The following is a 20,828-nucleotide window of genomic DNA, read 5'->3' on the forward strand; positions in this document are numbered from 1 at the left end:
ACTCGTTCATCCGAGCGTGTTCATTTTTCCCAGCTCGTGGAACGAGGACTAATTAAAGACGAAGGGAAATTTCGTCGGCGGCTCGAACGAGACTCGCTGGATCGTCGTCTTCGTCTTCTATATTGGCTCGTAAGGGTGGCTCTTATAAAGCGGAGCAATTATCCGGGTAAAATACTCTCCGAAATTTCCGTGATAAATTTCAGCCTGTAATAAGGGTGAGTCGCAAGTCATTTGGCCGGGCTCACGAAGAGGGTGGGTTATCGGAGCTTCAATAGAAATTCTTTCCAACCCCCACCGTCGCACCGCTTCGTCGTGGAAGCTCGCGCGCGCGCGCAACATCGTTTAATTTAAACATTTGTCGCTGATCTCATTCGATCTGTGTCTCCAGTTTCTTCCAGTTGAAAGCTAATAATTACCAGTTCTGAACATAGTGGAGACAGGGTAAGAACTTGCAAAAGGGTGAGTTTGCTAATATCGTTGCCTTGGTAAGTGGGTACGGATGCAAAAGTTGGGTTGTTGAGTTGTTATCGAAATTAAAATGTACAGTCGTGAAATTGTACAGCGATAGCGTTTAGGGTGTAACGGAGTAATTTTCCTACCCTTTGGTGAAGGAATTAAGGATTTTACGATATTGTGTTTTGTAGAACAGTTCTGGAGAATTTGTATCTTATTCGTTAGATTTTACGCACTTCGATGAGAAATTATGGAGTATCACTGGCTAATGATTTTTACTATTTATTGGAAAGTGAATTGATTGGGTTATAGAAAAATTGAGTTTGAATTAAGAATTGTGGAATAGAATAAATACTAATACTAGAAAACGTTTTGGAAATTTAATTTTGGAGATGGTTATGGTTTTGTTGTCTTTCGTTGGAAAAATTTAGAATATTACAAAATTATACGTCATAACAGAGATTTAAGATTTAAAGATAAGCATATAGAATTCTATAACGCAATTTTTAGAGGTATAATTGATTCTTTAAATTTCGTAGATTTTATTTGAGTTGACGTATTCCTTAATTGAAATGTCTATTATTGGCGGAAAAATAAATTAGATTTCAAAAAAGGCGAAGAATCTTCCGATAGATGAAATTTATAAAATTATATGTATTTGAAATACCATGATCGACGTAATGTGTGATGAGTATGCTTGTAATTAGGAATGCGCTTAACGTTCAGTTTTATGGCGTTTCTTGAACAACTCAAATGGGTGAACGCGAATTTAACGTCATCGGGAAATATACGATGCAATTACGCGCGGATCTATTATTCGGTTTCTAAAATATGCAAGACACGGCGGAAGTAAATTTCGGATTTATCGCTCAATCTCAACTTCATAATGGCTCCGTGGAACTTTTCGTGGGCGCTGAACTCTTCGTCCATTAAAACGAAATTTATTATTCCGTTTGTAAAAAGCGTAACAAAAATCCTTAAATTGTTACGACATTGGCTAAATTATTGAAAAATTACAGAATATTTCGTGTCATGCTTAAGCTTGCAATTAATACGGGAATAATTTTCTTATATTTTATGCAACGAAAATCAGCCAATTTTAATACTAATAGAACGTTACAATTTAATTATTACGGTAACCAATAATGCACTATCACTATGTTAGTAATATTCCGCTTCTATAAATAGAATATTTAAAATAACATCCCATAGTCGTAATTTTTTAATATTGTAATGTATCATAATATTTATATTCATATATATGCCGAAATAAATAAATACCGAAAAATTCTATACAGAATGAAATTTTCTATAAAAGTAATGGTAATTAAAAATGACTTTCCAGAAAACTTTTCGATTCCTTTGTCTGTTGTCGCCCACGTGATAGTTACTATTGTTAGGATTTCTTATATATATATATATATAAATACTTAATTACTTTTATGTGGAATCATATGTGTGCCAACTATTAAACTATAATCTGACATATCAGTAATTATGATGTATTTGGCAACGAGGTAAAACGGAGGTAATAAAATAATGACGGAGGAGAGAAAAGTCAAGACGACATAAAACATTATCGTAATTAAGCTTTTGCTCTTGAACTTAAGCTCCTTAGAGGTTTTCCGAGGCACTGAAATTCCCGCATACCCGTCAACGTCTAATGAGGGGATTGCGGATGAAGATTCAGGCTGGAAAGGAGCAATTAGGAAAACCGTGTTTGCTCTAGCTCTAATATAACGACATTCTCGAATATAAACTTAGCAGTAAAAATCAAATAAAAAATCTTTTGTTCGTTATTATATAGATCGTACAGTTTACAAAAACACGTTTTATAATAACGCGACGAACTACGTATTTAGCTACCTGTTTCTGTCGAGTAAAAATGAAAGCGATGGAAACTTTCAGCGGAGAAATGATTTTTCAACCTAAGGTGACAAAATTTTTATAGAATTCGTCTACATTTATATTCACAGTTTTAAAATCACAACGTTCACTTTTTCACTCCTTCGACTGAAAAATGAAAAAGAAAGAAACGAAAGACAGGAGAAATATAAATTGCGCATTGCCATAAAACAAAGCCGTCTAACTAAAATCATCCTCACCGAAATCAGCCGAGTGAATCCTTCAGCATCGTCGACTATCTCAATCCTGCTCGTTGGAGGCAAGAAAGATCACCGGGACAAAATTAAACGACCTCATCATCATTAGAACGCGACCACCTAATTACCGGGAACGTCTTAGACGCGGATGACATCGTCGACGAGCACAGACAATCGAGCTACCGAGGAGAAGACGCGAGACAGCCTCTCATCCCTACAAAACCACTCTCCTCACCGTCCTGTACCCAGTTGTGTCTGTGTGACGACCAAGTCAGAGAGGATGAGACGGATCTCTGTACACGGGGGTGAAAGCTTATTAATGGGGGTTGGTCGAGGGGGGCGGGGGTAAAAGGCCTAGAACAGCAGCTAGAGGAAGAACGAGTGTAACACGGGCCTTGAAAGCTGCTGCTCGAGCTTCTGCTGCTCGTGGCTGGATTGTTTGAGGTGGAGGGTGGAAAAAAAGTAACAGACTCCCGGCAAATAACCCCCACAATGTTCCCTGTAGGCGTGGTCTGGCTGTATGGTGATGGCAGCGTTTGGCCAATCAGAATTCCTCGAACAACCCCGCCGTAGGCTAGCCTGGTCGAATGAAAAAATATTGACCGTGGCGAGGGGGTATTCTGCGGTCCATTTGGGGGTTGCGGAGGTGAAACACAACGTCGGACTGATTGCCAGGAAAGTGGCGAACGGGGTGCAGGGGAGTTGGATACCGCCGGGTGAATACCCCCCTCGTCACGTACGGGATCATTAGCCGGATATCCTTAGTCCTGCTCGCCAACCCTCTCTGATAGCGGTGATCCTCGTGCCTGACATCATTATCCTGGGACGCCGTTCAGCGCCAGCGCGGTGAGACCATCCTTCGAGGCCATCCCTCGTATCGTTCCAGTTCGGTTCCTCGTGTTTTGCCCTTCTCTTCTATGTGTTTGCCGATACTGTGTTTCGCCACCTAACTCGTATAGTCGGAATCGTTTGCACTGTGATGTCGGTGCGACAAACACGGTTCTACGATCGAGTTGCATCTTCGTGACGTGATACTTCGACGACGTGGACGTGGTGACGGAAAAATTGTTCTGAAACTGCGGGACCGAGGTAGATTAAAAGTCTGGCATTAACGTTTAGAAACATGGACGATTCGTGGTATGGTTCGCCGTAATATCTGTGTCAAAGAAAGATATTGTTTGACATCAAAGTAGTTGGACTTGGAAAATTGATTTGTTGATTTGTTGGATTTCGAGTTTTAAGGTTGAAAAGTGAGTTTGCAAATAGGAATACTTTGGACGAGTATGGAGCCGAACGATCCGTCGGCAAGATTGACCGTCGAGGATTTGTCCGACTGCAGGAGCGAGAGCAGTCACTCGGAGAGCCAATTGAGAGCCTTCCAGGACTACGAACGCATTAAGGAATTGAACCTATCTGTAGACAAGTCAAAGGAAGATCCTGCGATTGAACCTAAAGACTTTCATCTAGGGTTAGAACCTGGTAGAACCTCTATTCGTTCGTCCTTCGACGAATTTGAAAACAGTAGCAGGAATCTTCCACTATCACTGAACAAAGGCAAGGATTTTGGTTACATTGCCGGTAGTTTAAACGAGATGGCCTATCCCTTGGACAGATCTAGTGAAAATGACGAGTCTCTGGAAACGACTAACCTGTGCAGGACCAAGAATCCGACGGCCAAGGATTTGTTGTTCAATCTTCGCGAGAACCGGCACAAAAATGCTCACGCAACGTTGTCTCTCGATAGGTACGGCAAGGATTTGAATTTTGCTGTGTCAGAGAAGGATATCAAGGATTTTGGATTGCTGAAGAATTACAGTCTGGATCGGATGAAGGAGTTTAATCTGTCGTTGGATAGGATGAGGGATAGCCACATTGGGAATTTTGCTCTGGAGAGACTTCGAGGGGGAGCTGGATTGCTGGAAAATCCACCGATATTAGAGCATAATGAGTTGAAAAGTATGCAGATGCAACCGAGGAGCCAGGATTTGGAAGCTATCGCGTTGGAACGTATGAGAAGATCGCACTTATTGGGAGCCGATCTCTCGGCACAAAATTTGTCCACACAGATACCACATCCGCATTCTATCACACAGATGCAGCACTCGCAGCAGCAACAGCAACAACAGGCTAAATCGTTTACTATCGACGCGATTCTTGGCTTGAGGAATAATCCCAGGGAGAAACGAAGTCAGCAGCAACAATACAGAAAGCATCAAGGTATTTGAAATGACGTTTTTGATGGTTTTTTGCATGTTGCATGAGTTTCATGACGGGAGAATCGTAAGAATTTTAAGTGAAATTATTGAATGAGTTCTAGTCATTCGAAGTTTAATTCTTGTATGCTCCTGATCTTTTTAAAGTTTCGAAATACGGAGATTTAGGATTTTCATCATTTTCATTGAGTCGTGAAGCTCCAAATTTGATAGTTGAATTTTAATAATTTTATTAAGTACAATAATCCGAATTTGTAAAGTGTAGAGTTGTAGTTTCAGGTTCATTGTATATAACTACATAAAAATAAATCGTAGATTATTTAATAGTGTATCAAAATTAATTGTCACGGATATTGTCACACTACAACGCGTTTACTATATTTGTTTGTTTATTTAATTAGAAATTCAATTATTAACTATTTTTCAGCGCAGGTACATTATGAAAATTAATTAAAATAGTAAGAACTGAAGAATGATTCAATTATGTATACAAATCTTCGGTAGATTATTATTAAAACAGCTTCTTGTAAATTAGTTATATCAAACTTCAGGTGTATTTTCGCTAAAAACAAATGCAAATAGCGTAACGATAGCTGTGGTGAAAATCTTGCTGTCAATCGTGCTCATGATCTGCAAAATTCTCGTTAACCTGAGAAAGAATCGAGGAATATCACAAATTTTGATAATTTCTCAAGCAAATCGACATTGTAGCATCTCGAAACCTTTCCCATCGTATTACTAGGAAAATATCATCGTATTTTAAAAAGTATCTATTTATCATATTGACAAATAGTATAAAATTCTCGTTAGTTAATAGATAGTTAGCAATTATTATTCGATCGCTGCCCATCGTCTTCCATAATCAAATATATATTTTTTCAATTTAACATTCTAGTTTGAAATTAAATTAATAGACACAGACTACAAATTACCAATAAATAAATAATGCTAATAAATTTTATAACAAGCTAGAATTCGCCTATGGCATTGATATAGATATTATAAAATATACATAGATTATCGTACAAGGAAAGTTTCATTGCATGAATACTTACATAATTACAATACTACATTTCTTTACGTTTAGAATATCACGAATAATAAACATAATCAGTGGCGCAAAGTACAATATTTGAAAACAAATTATCCAAATTCACATCCTTCCATTAATTACAAAGAATCCTAAACTAAAAGATTTTAAAAATTCCAAAGCAAAACTTGCAATTCTCTGTTTTAAAATGTCTTTAAAATTGCAGCTCCCGAATGTGTTAAAGAAAATAACATAAATTCAATTGCTAAAATTGAATTCAATCACCTCAGTTTCCAAATATAACGCGTATCGCTCTCCACATAAAAAAATTGAATCATCGACCAGAAAAATATCACGAAGAAATTTTATCACCCTGAGTTGTGTTAATCTCAAAGAAGTGATCGGTCTCTAAAAATCACGTACCTGGCCCTCCAAGAAAAGAAACAAAATAAAAAAAAGTCATATATTCAGAAAGGATTACTTTCTTCTACATAAAAAATCGAACCGTAGGTCAGGAAGGCGGGACGAAGAACGGCGGTTCAAGCTCGTGTTCCGGCGGCGGCGGCAAGTTGAAGAGGGTGCGTACGATCTTCACTGCGGAACAGCTGGAACGGTTGGAGGGAGAATTCGCGCGACAACAGTACATGGTCGGACCAGAGAGGTTGTACCTGGCGCACGCACTCAGGCTGACCGAGGCCCAGGTGAAGGTGTGGTTCCAAAACCGACGCATCAAGTGGAGGAAACATCATCACGAGCAACAGAGCCAAAGGGTGCACGAGTTTCAACGGTCGCTGAACTCTTCGCTGGAACACGAGGACAGTAACGAGACCGACAAATGGTGAAAAGAAACCGCATTCCTCGATCGAGAAGCACCACTTCGTTTCTTCGTTTCCCCCCTGCTTCTTCCGTTTTCCGATCTTAGAAATATTCAACTGCTCGCGTTCGAGGAGGGCTTGATCGACGGCCAAGGACGATTCTCTTGCGGATTCGACGCGCTTTGACCATTTTTCAAAAGGATTCCGAATACGTTCGATCGTATTTCCAAATAAGTGTTCCTTCGTTTCCAACTCCCTCGGATGAGTCTCTGATTCTTGCGAAGACTTTGAGGTCGGTCCTTTTGAGGTTAGATTGATTTCGTGTGGAACATGAAGAGAAAGGTTGCAGCAACGTAGAACGTTGATAGTCTCGTGGAGGAAGTTGTAGATCTTGAGGATATTAAACTGGAAATCAGATTCGTGCGGTTTTGAATGAAGGTTTAACAAAGATAAACTCAATGTTGCGATTGATGTAATCGGAGAAGGAAACGATTCGTTTACTTTTGAATACTGAGATCTTGGATGGATTTTCAATGAAGATTTTGAAGGATTCGTAAGCCTTGTTGGAAAGAAAGATAGGATTGATTCATTCATTTTACTGTTCGATCTTTGGTGTTGTATTGACACCATTGCGCTATGAGGGAATAAAAGACACGATTTTTTAAACGAAATATGTAAATTATCGTCTAATAAGTGTAGAAGTGAAAGGATTACTGTTCCACGATTCTTTCCCGGACGCTGTGGATGAACGACAGAAATTTAACGATGAAACAAGTAGAAAATTACAAGTCAAAATGCATCCACTCGCATCTTGACGCGAGGGATCTCCCTGATTCGTGCTGGAGGCATACGCAGAAGAGGAGTCAGTCTTTTCCGATTAATAAAATCAGCAAGTGAGTATTTGAACGTCTAATCAATTTTTCTTTGAGATTTCTAGGAAAATTTGGAAATGTAATTCTTCTAAGCCCCATCTTTAAAATTACACGTATTATTTAATAGAATGTTACTATTTTATAAAGAATATAAAAAATAGAAAAAATAGAAAAAGAGTCGTAATTAAATAGTTAATAAAAATAAAACGTATCTTTTATATAAATGATTTATGGAAGATTTCTATGGTTTATGATATTCTTATGGTTTATATATTCTATGAATAACATGTTCATTCAACGAGTTTCAAAGATTTCGCTTAACTCTGGGATACTACAATATTATAAAACTGCATTTCCCCTTTAGTTTTATTTTAACTATTCCAATATTCCAATCTTAACTTATTTAAACTTGGTTTTTATATTAATAAAGCGATGTCTTCTCTAATCTTTCGCTTACTTTTTATGGTTATAGTACAACAATATTCCATATTATATAGGATTAATGAAATTGTGTGTAGGTGTACTATTACACAGGGTCAAAGAATTCTATTCCTAAAGCGATTTAAACATAACTTTCGCCAGAAGCTAGAAAAAACACTTTCTCATGGGAATCTTCTTAAGGAATCCGGAATTGACCACGAACTACTATTCCTCGTCGACTTCTTACAAGCCACAGAAGAGTCACGTATGTTCCAGTCCGACGTACCCAAAGAATACGTCCGTTCACAGTACCGACGCACCGCATATCCGGACTCGTTCTAAACCCAACCGAGATAAACATTCCTCGAGTTATTCCCCGAAATTTTCATCGAAGGGGAAGACCCATTATGACAATGAACTGGGAGATATCGAGAAATTGAAATTTGCCGACGAAGGATTAGATCTTATAGAAGGCCATATAGTAGAAGACGTTGAAGAGGAAGTTACAGGTTTTATTTATTATTTTAGTTATTAGTTATATATTTATTATTATTTTAGTTTGAAATTCATTAAGTTAGATTATATGTGTGTGTATTTATAATCCGATACAAATAACATACTATAATTTTCATGGTGCTATGAAATACAACACATGGAAAGAGAGAGAGAAAGAGAGCAAGAGAGTTTATAAAACTTGGAATTTTTCGTGGCAGAGGACGATCGCGAAGTGCCAGCTGAATTCTTGGACAAGGATTACGAGGAACAAGAAGCGGACGATGAAATAGACGATGAGTCTGACGGGTCACCGCAGACTTATAGATCTCCGAGAGGAGATAAAACAGAGGCATTGCTGAGACAACAGCGATGGGGAAACGTAGAGCAGCAGCCAGATACGCGAAAACTTCGTTACCAGCAACATGTGGCTATGATACACAATCATCCTTCATCCCCCAGGTAAGTTCGGAAATTCTTTGAAAATGTTTCGATCTTAAGGAGGTTGACACTTTCGTATTATTTTACTTACTAATTTGGTAGCCTTTGATTCTTACAATCATCGTCTGTTTTCATCATTTTACATTAGACACTTCCATAAACACATGTACGCATAATCAAAGCTGTCACTTTGAAGTTTTAGTTGAAAACATCGTCTTCGCACTATTCGAATGAATTTAGTACGTTTTTGAAGCATGATACCAGATTTTCAAAGCATATTATATTGCTCATAAATTATATTTATATACACACAATTTAAACCCTACACACATAACAATAAAATCAGATATTCTTCTAACATTAAATTCAAACCATTAGAAGAAGAATATCACTGTTAAGAATCGACCCATAGTGTTCAAATTATTTGATGAACGGCACTCGTTTCATTTATGAAGCAAGTTAAAGATCTTCGATTCAAAATGGAAGATCGTTATTTTGAAACGTAGTTCCGGTTAGGTACTACCGCAACGTGGCTGAGCACGAGGTACCCGAGCCCTTATCAGAAGAAGACTTCGTCCGAACGTCGCTGAAAAGTCCGCCGAGGCGGCAACCTGCGAACTATCGTCAATGGTCGTCATCGAGAAACGAACCTGATCGATATGACGACGCGACAACATTGATCCATTCGACTCGACGAGCCCGTACTAAACCGGATGTGGATCGGCTGATAGAGTCGGAGTTGAACAGAACGAGAAGGTGCAATCGTTGTGGTAACCTGTCGAGCAAAAAGAACGAGCCGCCTATGAAGAATAGCTGCAGATTCGACGATTGCGCGAATATTCCTATCAAGGGACCAATCGGTAAGATTCTGTATTTAACTCTGTTTTTTAATACTGCATCGTTATACTTTGGAATTTTGGGCATTATATCTTGTATTTCATTATACCGTGTCATGGAATATATGGATCGTACTGAAAGTTTTTGCGAAGTTATAAATAGACTGCAGGTTTTTGCGCATTTATACGAAATCTTAAATTGCAAAATTGCGCGAGAAAATATTTGACAGGTGAAATATTTTTGTGTGGAATCTGTACTTCTTAAATAATATTTTCAAAAATATGAATTTACATAAAAATACACTGTCTAGAATATGTATAAATGAAACAATGTAAGATTTTGATTCTAATTAAACTTTGTAATACTTACGTTAATAAACAGACATAGTAAACTATAAAATAGAAACAATAAAATACTCGTCTCAAGCAAGTTTCTTAACCGATTACCATTTCTTCTTTCAAATGTTCAGGCGACGAGCCCGAGAACCACGAGCAAACATTCTGCGGCCGCTGCAACGTAAGGTACAACTCCAAGGATCCCTGCGGTGCCACTGACATCCCGTCGCCCTTATACACCATGAAATCGCGCAGATCCCGCGAAGTAAAATCCCCAACTATCTACGAGGTGCCAGAGCAAAGCCAGGACAAGCTCTCGACCGACTATCCGCGATCCTTATCGAGATACCAAAGAAAACTTACGGACGCGTACACGGAAAAATTGAAACGGTCGTTGCATACTTCTCACGGTACTGCGCGTACATCTTTTCGACACGTTGAATAAAATCGTTTTTTTTTTTTTTTGACTCTTCGGAAGATCAAAGAAGAAGAACAACGAACCGAGAAGATTGTAAAAGCGTTGGACTCGAGAAAAAAATATCGAATCGAATCGTGTGAAAAGAATTCAATCATTGAAGCAATCCCACGAACATTCTAGTAACATTTCAGGATCGAAAATCCTTTCCCTCGTTTCCATGCAATTCTCGCGACTATTTTCGTATAAGGAATTCGTCCCTGTATCGCTGTTTAAGGATGTGTGTGTCGAACAAGGTAGAAACAAAGTCCATTTCGTTGCAACTCATCAACGTGAGAGACTCGATCCACGAGAGCAACGGAAAGGCCATCGTAGAGCAAAGAATAAAAAAAAAAAAAAAAAAGAAAAAAAAGAAAAGAATCGCTCCTATTCGATCGTTTCCCTTCTACTGGTTGTGTAATATATATTTTTGTAACTGTCCTCTCGGGTCTTGTAGATGTTACACTGTACGTATTGTCCGAGGCTAACGCTAGTTGCACGATGTACATACGCATTAGGTGAAATCGATTAGAGTTTAAACGTGACCGTCAGAAAAAGAAATCTTTTGCTTTACGTCTTCGGTGTTCGATGATCTTTTAAATGGTAATATCACCGTTCCCCTCGGCACGAAATCGACTGTATATAGAAGACACCCACGATTTCGATTACGATTTCTGTGTATACATGTACGCGTACATGTTCGCAAGAAGAATAAATCCTCGAATCTGTGCACCGAGCCCAGTCTACTTTATCTCGTCCTCATATTATTTCTTATTGTTGCGATTGATTTTTGAAATATTATTAGATGAAAAAGTTGTTTGACAGAAGAGGGAAGATGGTAGAAGGAATCGGAGGAAAATGATATTTCGTACCTATTAGATTGATTTTTAAGACTCTCCTAGGGAGAAGAATAATTTGGTGAAAGTGAAAGCACGTTGGGAAGAGTTGGAGAAAAAGGTAATGGATGAATAATGATTCTGCGATACGGAAGTATTCCGCAGTGTATTCCAATTTCATTCCCAAGTTTCTTTCGAAAATAACAAATTTTGAAAATTAAATATATAACGTTTATATTTCTTAAGGAAAATTCAAGGATTGGAACACGCAAGATTGATTTGGAGAACAACAATATTTAAAAACTATTTCTTACAAAAGGTTCGAAAATTAAATGGGTAAATCTGTTGTTTTATGAAACATAATTCACGTTTCTTTCAAAATTAGTGAAATTCAATATAAAACAATAAAATAGATCAATACAAAGAATTAATCAAAATTTTAAAAACACGATTTAAAAGTCAAAAACAATAAAATACAGAGAAGAATCCTAGAAAAATCTTGGAACATCACAAGAACAAATTTTTGATTAACTCTATCCGACTCAAACTTCCTAACTCGTCACAAAATATAATTAAGATTCAAAATGCAAAACATTACAAAATCTAATTCAAACAAAAAATCCATAAAATTATTCATCAAATTTCAAAGATTAAAATTTTAATATGTACTCTCAGAATCAAAAATAAACCGGAAACAGACTGGTTTCCCGGTTAAGAACAAACCCTGGAGGAACTTCCTCCAAATCGTCTTTTTCCGTGTAGCAATTGGTACTAATTAATTAGCGGCGTGTCTTACGTTCTTTCCGTAATTTTATTCGCGAAGGTACGGGCGGGGTGCAGCTTTTTGTCGAACCACAAAGGCGGCTGCTTTCGCCTGAGCTTTTGTTTAAATATTAATAACGCGGGGAAACTCTGTCGCTCTCTGACCGCGAGCGGAAGACCGTGCTTTGTTCAATTAAACTTAATATCTTTATTATATCGGAGCGTCGAAAGCGGATATTATTTATTGCGGCGAAAGTCGGGAAAACGGGTCGCCGTGGATGAGGAAGCCAGCTTTCCCTTCGAAACCGGGGTTCTGTTGTTTTTCGTTTCGGCGGAAATTGGTGGGGAATTAGATCCTGTATATAGTTCCAGATTTATATAAGGGTTTGTAAGAAGTATGCAATCGCTGTATTGCCATGTTCATTTAATTACGCTATTGTCCTAGAATTTCTATATCTCAATCTCGCTCTCAACAGTTGTTATTAACGAATCAATATATATTATATTTTTCATTCGTACAATGTTTTGTATTTATTCTACTATTTTTTATATAAGGAGGTCTATAGTATATTTGAACTGTGGTTAGTCTAAAGTAGTTTATAAAATTTTTAAAAACATTCGTTTCTACCTTTACAATTAATTATTATATATATAGACGTCACATATAATCTTATATTCGTCTACCTTTATTTTAATCTAATTCCGAAAGAACTTTTCGAAAACAGTAATCGAAACAATAATCCACTACGAAAAATTGCTGAAATAAGACTTTCTCTCTCTGCCTCTCCTGATTCTAAATTCCACGGAGCTAAGTGGCGTAAGCAAATCGAACGTCAGCCAACGTGAAACGGGCAGAAAATTGTAATCGTCGCGAGATATCCGCGCGTCCATCCGGCAACGAAATTTCGTGATGGAAAAATCTGACGCGGATGACGTCGGTAACTAATATTCGCTCGTTACGTGCAGCCCTTTTGTCGACGTGATAAATTAGCCGTCGACCCATGTCAAAGGGCCACAAAGAAAGCAAACCTTCGATGGAGAATCATACGAACTCCGCTATCAAGCTGGAAGCATCAGTGATATCGATCGGGAATGAAAGATTCCCCACTGTCTAATCTGTTTGTCAAATCGGCCTCCGTTCGATGCAACCTTTGCCTCCATTAGACAATAATCGCGTTAATAGAGTCATGACTAACGTTAATTCCTTCGGCTCGATGTTTGGGTTCGTTTGTGCAGGTGGTAAGCCGATATGGAAGTAAGCAATTTCGTTCTTGAAGCGCGAACGACTAGAATTGTTTTAAATTTGCTCCGTTGAAACAAATACGCATTAAACGATGGTAAAAATGCGGCATTTAGGAAATAGGTCACGCTAAAGAGATTGGAAGTAAAAAATGTGAAAAATGCGATGCTGTCTCTGTAATAGTAGAATCGTACAGCAAAATCTTCACTCATGAAATCTCCAATTTTTATAATATGAATTGAATCTAATAACTCTAATCTAAAATAAAGGAGGTGAAATAACATACAATGTAAGTATATATCAGAAATAAAGATTTTTAATATAAAGAACAAGTGATTGTCAATTTTTGTTTATTCTCATCTGCACCTTTATTTTGGATATACTTGGAAATTTCCTTAAGAGGTAGGAAAAATTGTACCAGCACTTTTTACCATATGTTTTACCTAATTATTCTTTTTAATCTGTTATTTTAATTTTTCCATTTCTTGACACTTTCCTCGCCTTCCACTTAAACTGTATAATTCAACAGTAACGTATAATTTTCTTTGTCCTCAGAAACTACAAGATATCAGCAAAAATCAAATTGCTCTACATACTAATCCACCCTGATATCTCTTATCCCTTATTTCAAGATACTAAAAGTGTATTAAGAAAATCATCTTCTAATCAGACAATAAAACCTGTAGAGACACCATCAAACCATTCTATTATCTATATCGAATTCAGTTGAATCGAACCGTTGAATCGAACCGTATCCCAGTTGCAGTATAAGAAAGATTATTTCGCGGGAAGAAATCACGACGCGGTAGAAATTCGCCGCGCGAGAAAGCAACAAAGAGGGAGAGAAAAGAGCGGCGGAGGTGATAAGCCTCGATATCTCGAGCTACACCCCCTGCGCGAGATGTAAGCTCCGCCTATCCCTGGGGTTACACCGGTACTTCCAAGAACCCCCTGGGACCCTCCACCCCCGTGCAGAGGGGGTAACCCAACCCCCGGTGTTCCATCGTCGTTGGCATCCGCGGCATTCCAATTAGCTCGCGAATCAAAAGAGCCCCACTGCCTTTGTGGGGTCTCACCCCCTATCCCCTGGTAAACTGTCTCCTTCCCTCTTCCACCCCCGCCAGGTTAACCGTCGCTTCTCTTTCCGGCCGCCTCGTATCGCTCTTCCTCTTTCTCGCGATCGTTCCTTTCTTCTTCCTGCTTTCCGGCTGGTTACTGCCCGGAATCTGTCTCTGTTTCACACGCGCGTATACATACATACACGTAGAAGCTGCATATGCTTTTTTCCCCCTCGTTTTTATGCCACGATACATGCTACGATTCTGTCCTTCGTTTCGATAGATTTTTTTGGAGAACGCGGTGTTTGATTCGGGTTCCTAGGAGAAATAGTCAAGATACTTTGAAGCAATGATGCCTCATTCTAATGGCCCATTCTAACTTCAAATAAAGCATTTAAAAATCTGTTTCACAAAGCTAGATAAACGAATACCGAAAAATCATTCGTCGGTATAATGATTGAATCAAGCGGTGCTCGAACTTTATCCCATCAAGCCTGATAAAATTACAAATATTTGATCACGATTGGCCGGTGCTCGTGGCCGATTAAAAAATCTATATTTAATAACGCGCGGGCGGGCTTTGACATAATTCCGCCGTTACATCGATCTCTACCGGCCCGGTTTTCAATCATTTTCCGTCGCTCGAGGACGCTCGTTCATGGCGCGGCAATTAGCGAAAAAATACCATGTAGGTAATAATTCCGCGTATCCACCGCAGAGAACGATGAAAAAGAGTTTTGTTCACTCGAACGTTGAAATCCTTAGCGAGCGTGGATTTTAATCTCGAATTCGTTCCGTAGGTACACCGAGAGCCGCGTTCTCCAAAAAAGAACGTTGGCCAGAGTGAGTTGGAAGATACCAAAAGGGAGAGAGACAAAAAAAAAGAATGTCGCACGGATTTATGGAAATCGGACGATGTACGTACGTGTTACGTTTTGTGGATGTGTGATGCACATTTACGAAACACCAAGCCGATTTTAATATCCGCGAATGATAAACAAAGTGGTATCTAACGAAGTGGATAGAGGCGCGCCGTAATAAAATTTGTGTTGCCGCTTCGTCGCGGCCGGCCGCGGGGAAACGTCACGAGCGGTTTCCTCCGATTTCAATTAGCCTTGGCGACCCTCGCCCTGTTCTCCCTCTCCCTCCCTCTCTCTATCTCTCTTTTTCTCTCTTTGCGTATGTATGTGTGATTGTGTGCATAAACGTGTGTGCATGCAGATCCCGTTTTCAGGAGAGCAACGAGTTGGTCGGCCAAACAGGGGGACGATTTTTTTTGGTATTCGTTTATTCTTTGATTTGACAAGGGAGACTGATGTCGCGTACACTTTGATGAGATTTCCTGGGAAGAAACGTACTGTGAATACCTGGTTGCTGTTGTGGACATATTTGGCTTTTATTTGTATAAAGAATATTGATGGTAAGATGTAAGTTTGGATGAGAGAGGGTAAGGTATTCCGAATTTGGCTTTTGTTTTTAGCGGAAATTTGTAGAGATTTAGGTTTTGTTTAAATTGATGGCAATTGTTCGGTACGAATATTAATGACAAGAGACACGATTTTTATTTTTGAATGGAAAAAGAGATGTTATTGTATGTTCAACTTTTATCGTTAGTGTTACCAGAAGTTTCTCCGCACCTTTCAGTGACTTATCTTAACCATTTCACTACGATAGTCTAGGTAGATAGGTAGAGGATAATTACAATTTTTGTTAAAAGGAAAAGAGACAGAGAGAGAGAGAAATTGAAAAATTATTTCTAAAAAATACATAAATTAAATAGTTAAGAAGATATAGCAATTGACCAAATTCCCATGTTTTAAAATTTTCAAAGCATTACGTTAAATCTTTTCCTTCGAATATTAAGATAAAACGATAAAGAAACTGACTTTAGGTGAATCATTTCCTTCGCCTTTTGTATCCGTACATTGTCAAAGGGAAATTTCAGAGATACTTAACCGTACCCTTTTTGATATATCGTCCTACGTAATATCGTGAGAGATACGGGTCCCTAATATTTCGTTTATTACGAATTTTTCAAAGAGCAAAGGGAATAATTGCAGTGGTGGGATACGTCGGCACGATCAAAGAACATTCCTCTACGCGAAACATACCGACAAGCCGCGTTAGATTCATATCGAACCGTAACTGAATCTATAATTGGCATAAGCAATCAACCATTCGATTCGCTTTGTACGTCGAATATTTCTTTATCTTGCTATATTTAATAAAATCTTGATATTGTTTCATAATTCTCTAATTGTCTTTCAGTGACTGTTAATAATTTGTGATAGAAGTCAAGTGTTTCGGATACATACCCATGTATTAATCCGGAATTAATTTGGATATTTAATGCAATTGAACGGAAAGATTTTTATATTTGTTATATTTCAAATATTTCTAATTAGAATCAATATGAAAGAACCGAGATGCATTATTATTAATGTATTATACTATATCGATATCTCCAAATATTAAACGCCTGCTAGTAAATGGGATTAAATAAAAACCTAATTTTCCTCTCCCTATTATTCATTCCAGCCTTAAACGCTTTTTCTAAAAGCAAACAGACGGTCGGTCACAAATTAATTGAATCAATTTACATCGAGGAGCAAAAAGAAGCAATTAGGTGGAATAAGAAGAAGACGCAGCATAAAATCCGCAAAGCAGAAGATTATTGCGCGTCGTTCAATGATTGTACAAGAGGCAACGGTGGCCCAGGTCGACCGGTCCAATTAACGTTGTAGATGCGATAACAAGTGGTCCCGCGTTTAATTTATCGTACAACGAAGCGACAAATTGCAATATTCTTCCGAGATTCGTCGTCCAGCGTCACCGAACAGCATGACCGATGCTCCTGTTATTAAGGGACGAGAAGCATACAAATATTTCCGTTACGATTAGTCGTCGTCGCCGTCCGACTGCACCTGCATCTCTGAAACCCGGCAACCATATATCATCACTTCGATCACGGGTCTCGCCACCGCACGAGGAGCTTCAATAACGATGCAATCTCATTCAGACCCTATCTAGTGGTAGCTACGAACCAGCAGATTACCGACATTTCAAAGAACAAAATTAGCTTTTTTAAGAGATGAATGGAATCCAGCAAATAATTCTGAAGATACAAATCTATAAATGTAGTCCATTTTTGTAAAGACTGTAAAATTTAATAAATATTAGTTTTGTAAATTTTCATAAGATTCGGAATTACTAATCAACAATTCACAAAATTCCATAGATATTGCACTGGACAGCAATATCTTTTACAAAAAAATGTAAGTATTCCACAGAAATACATCATTCTGTTATAATACTCTATAATTGAAACGATCTTTTCTTTATTTACATATTTATCTAATTTTTGTATCAAAATTATTATTTATCAAATTTTCGCTGATCCATAAATATGAATCGAAATTATATCTAGAACGTCGCCTTTTATATTAGTTAAATTAAAAGAATATTTCAACGTACAAAAACTATACTTTATGAAACAGCATACACAACGATAAAAAGATATTAAACACTCGAGAGGTTTCCTCGAATTTCCATTTAATTATTCATTTCGGGATTTTCCAGAAAGTAGAACTTTGAGTATTTTCTCGGTTTATAGCTGTCGCTAATCGCGACCACGAATATACATGTCGTAAAAAGCATAACCGCTTTGTTGGAACGCGAGGTGAACGGGGGATGTACGCAGAGGGGTTGCGTACAGCTCGCATTCATAACATCAAGCGGGGTAATAAAAGTCACCACTCCCTCCTACTCTTCCTGCTATGTCCCCACCTTCGCCTGGAGAACTGGAGGGATGGCAGAGGAACGTAGGTGAATCAAAAAGCGACGAGGGAGCAACGATGCGGACCTACGTTATTGTGTAACGTTCTCCGTCCACGAATTTTTTCCACAAACCTCTGTATCTTTCCTCTATATCCATTTATATGAACGCAGATTATGTGCGTGTATAATTAACGCGAGACGATGAGATTAGGAGAACTACAAGGCTTTATTCTTTAAAATTTTAGAATATGTATAAATTTAAGAATATAATTTCATTCTTTAGAACATAAATTCTTTTTATAGAATTCCACCAAGCATTGTTTCCTTTAAAAATACTATAAATTAGATTTCTTACTTTGTTATCGAGAGATGATCGTGTATCTTTCAAATTTAAAAAAAGTAGAAAATTATTAGTTTTACTTTTATATGCCTAATTTTAATACGGAATAAACGTAATAGATTTCTTCATTTTGAGTCTTCGTATTGTTTTCCACGAGAAAGATACTTTTTATGATTTAATTTTTTGTGAATGTCATAAAAAAAAAAAAAAGAAAAAAGTAGCACAAATAGAATTTTATTTTAGAAATTAAATGACTATATGTATTATCTTCAGCCTCCGTTTTGTAGCGATTTTCAACCCTTCAAGTATTCTCATACTTGTAAAGCCCACGGTCAATTCCATCTCCAAAATACATACACACACAGCCACATATATCGAGAAGGCGATTTTATATTCTATCATTTACGATCCACGGGAGCTGAACCGATCAAACCCGATACATCTAGTGATGAGAGCGTTAACGAGCGGAGCAAAGCATCAGGAATTTCGCATGGATTCATTAAACGTTTCTTACGCGCGCGAGGGTGCTGGATCAAAGGTCAGCCGGCATGTTGCCGTAGCCGATTAAAGGGAAGAACGATCCTATCTTCGACAGTCATTTTGTCCCTCGAACGTGATCCCCTCTTGCTGTGAACTACTTGTCCACCATCCCCTTCATCGAGCCACGGGGGTCAAGTGTTTTCAGCCACTTAAACGCGTCACAAGGATGGGGCACGCCGTTGAAAGAATCGCAACTATTTCATTTCGGGGACAGATTAGACAGATTAGCGACCGACGATACGCCGTTTAGAGTTGCCGGTTATGTGACTGCATTCCGCAGAGTGGGTTCGTCGGGGAATATTATTTTTCCGAAATCGCCCAGGCAATCTTTTCCATGACCGTTTTTATATCGTCCTATTATTCGTCTTTTACCTTTATACGTTGTGTCGTAACATGATCACCGTTACACCATATATTGCTTGGTGAATATTTGAGCGGAGATTTCATGGCTTGCAAATGATTTAGCGTGGAAAGCTATAAAGATTTCAGTTATGGAATGAAAATGCTAGTTAAATCTCTCTGTGATCGGAATTCTCTTTGCTTATATGTAAGTACATTGCGGGTGTCGTAAAAAATTTGAAAGTGCAAAAATGCACAGGTTATGTGAAACATGCAGAGGTATATATATGAAATATCCAAAGTGTTCGTTATAATATTCGGTACAATGGAACAAATTTCTATTTTTTCATAAAATTATGAATTTATATAAATATTCACAATCTATAAATAAATATAAATTACTTCAAGGTAGAGAAGAATTAAGAAAAAAGTATGTAAGAAATTACTTAAAGATATATAAAATGATGAAATGGAAGTATTCAATTAAAATAAAATTTTTCTAAGTTTGATTGTAAAACTTTTCATATCTACATTAAAGGTTTGTAATTCTTTTTATTTAAAGCAGGATTTTAAAATACAGACAGCAGTTTTATTCCAAAATAGAATGTAACGAAACATTGAAATATTAATTATAGATATAAATGGTAATTTCAAAATGTAAATTACGGGGACCATTTTTAAATGGGTACAAAGTGTTTCATTGTAATACACGGCGATTATCAATACTTGTGTCTGTTAATTAAGTACCCCTTTGAACTCGTGATATCTTTATCTGCGCTCAAACCTTTCGTTCTGGACAAAGGGATTAAGCTGAAAATCGGATTCGGACGTTTAATTTAGAGCAACGATTCGCTTCAAATGTATCCGGACCAAAGAATGTCAATCTTCGATAACGAATGGTTACCTTTAATGAAAGAAAAACAGTTGCACGTGTAAACTGTAACCGTTCCGATAATTAACACACGATTCTCGTTTTCCAATACCAGGTTTTCTTTTTTCTATTTATTTATTTGTTTTTTTCTCCTTTTATGGGATCGCTAGTAAATAACAAGTTTCGTTAAACAAACAATGGAATGGGAAAAAAGTAATCCAATAGACGTTCCAGTTTGTATAGGATTATTTGTACTATTTTAAAACTACTGATTTCCCGCATTTTTTAAAATTTGAATTTTTACCATGTATATATGTATATGTTGTAGGAGAAACATATACATATGTAGTATAATTATTATTTGTTTCTTACTAATTGAAATATTCCTCTATGATGTTAATAGATAGTTTTCTGTTTTTATATTTTATTTATTTATTTTTTTTTCTTTATGTTGTTCACTAACTTTTCTGTTTAAACGAAAAGAATCAACAACGCCATCTTAGTTTACTGCGCTTTGGAATCGTGATAGCAGGAGTTTCTCTGTGAGTTGCATTCTTTATTACGCTTGTTATTAGTAAAACAAAGTAGAAAAATTCAGAAA

At 37.5% G+C, this 20,828-nt stretch overlaps 2 protein-coding genes across 2 annotated transcripts; both read left to right on the top strand.

The window, feature by feature from the left end:
• The first annotated feature begins 3,258 nt into the window (after nt 1-3,258).
• Nucleotides 3,259-6,643, top strand: LOC132913922 (uncharacterized). The gene is made up of 2 exons (XM_060972581.1): nt 3,259-4,772; nt 6,309-6,643. The coding sequence occupies exons 1-2, from the start codon at nt 3,839-3,841 to the stop codon at nt 6,638-6,640; spliced, it is 1,266 nt and encodes a 421-aa protein (XP_060828564.1). The 5' UTR covers nt 3,259-3,838; the 3' UTR covers nt 6,641-6,643.
• A 714-nt stretch (nt 6,644-7,357) lies between these two features.
• On the top strand, nt 7,358-11,383 carry LOC132913921 (uncharacterized). Its single transcript, XM_060972580.1, has 5 exons — nt 7,358-7,506; nt 8,107-8,414; nt 8,619-8,859; nt 9,355-9,698; nt 10,145-11,383. Exons 1-5 carry the CDS (start codon nt 7,358-7,360, stop codon nt 10,453-10,455), a joined length of 1,353 nt encoding a protein of 450 aa, XP_060828563.1. The 3' UTR covers nt 10,456-11,383.
• The last annotated feature ends 9,445 nt before the right edge of the window (nt 11,384-20,828 follow it).

This window comes from Bombus pascuorum, chromosome 14, assembly GCF_905332965.1.
Source record: "Bombus pascuorum chromosome 14, iyBomPasc1.1, whole genome shotgun sequence".
Lineage (NCBI taxonomy): Eukaryota > Metazoa > Arthropoda > Insecta > Hymenoptera > Apidae > Bombus > Bombus pascuorum.

Coding starts and splice junctions, on each gene's coding strand:
- LOC132913921 (XM_060972580.1), top strand. CDS start 7,358: ATGAACGACAGAAATTTAACGATGAAACAAGTAGAAAATTACAAGTCA. Junction 7,507..8,106: donor CCGATTAATAAAATCAGCAA/GTGAGTATTTGA, acceptor AATCTTCTTAAG/GAATCCGGAATTGACCACGA. Junction 8,415..8,618: donor CGTTGAAGAGGAAGTTACAG/GTTTTATTTATT, acceptor TTTTCGTGGCAG/AGGACGATCGCGAAGTGCCA.
- LOC132913922 (XM_060972581.1), top strand. CDS start 3,839: ATGGAGCCGAACGATCCGTCGGCAAGATTGACCGTCGAGGATTTGTCC. Junction 4,773..6,308: donor ACAATACAGAAAGCATCAAG/GTATTTGAAATG, acceptor ATCGAACCGTAG/GTCAGGAAGGCGGGACGAAG.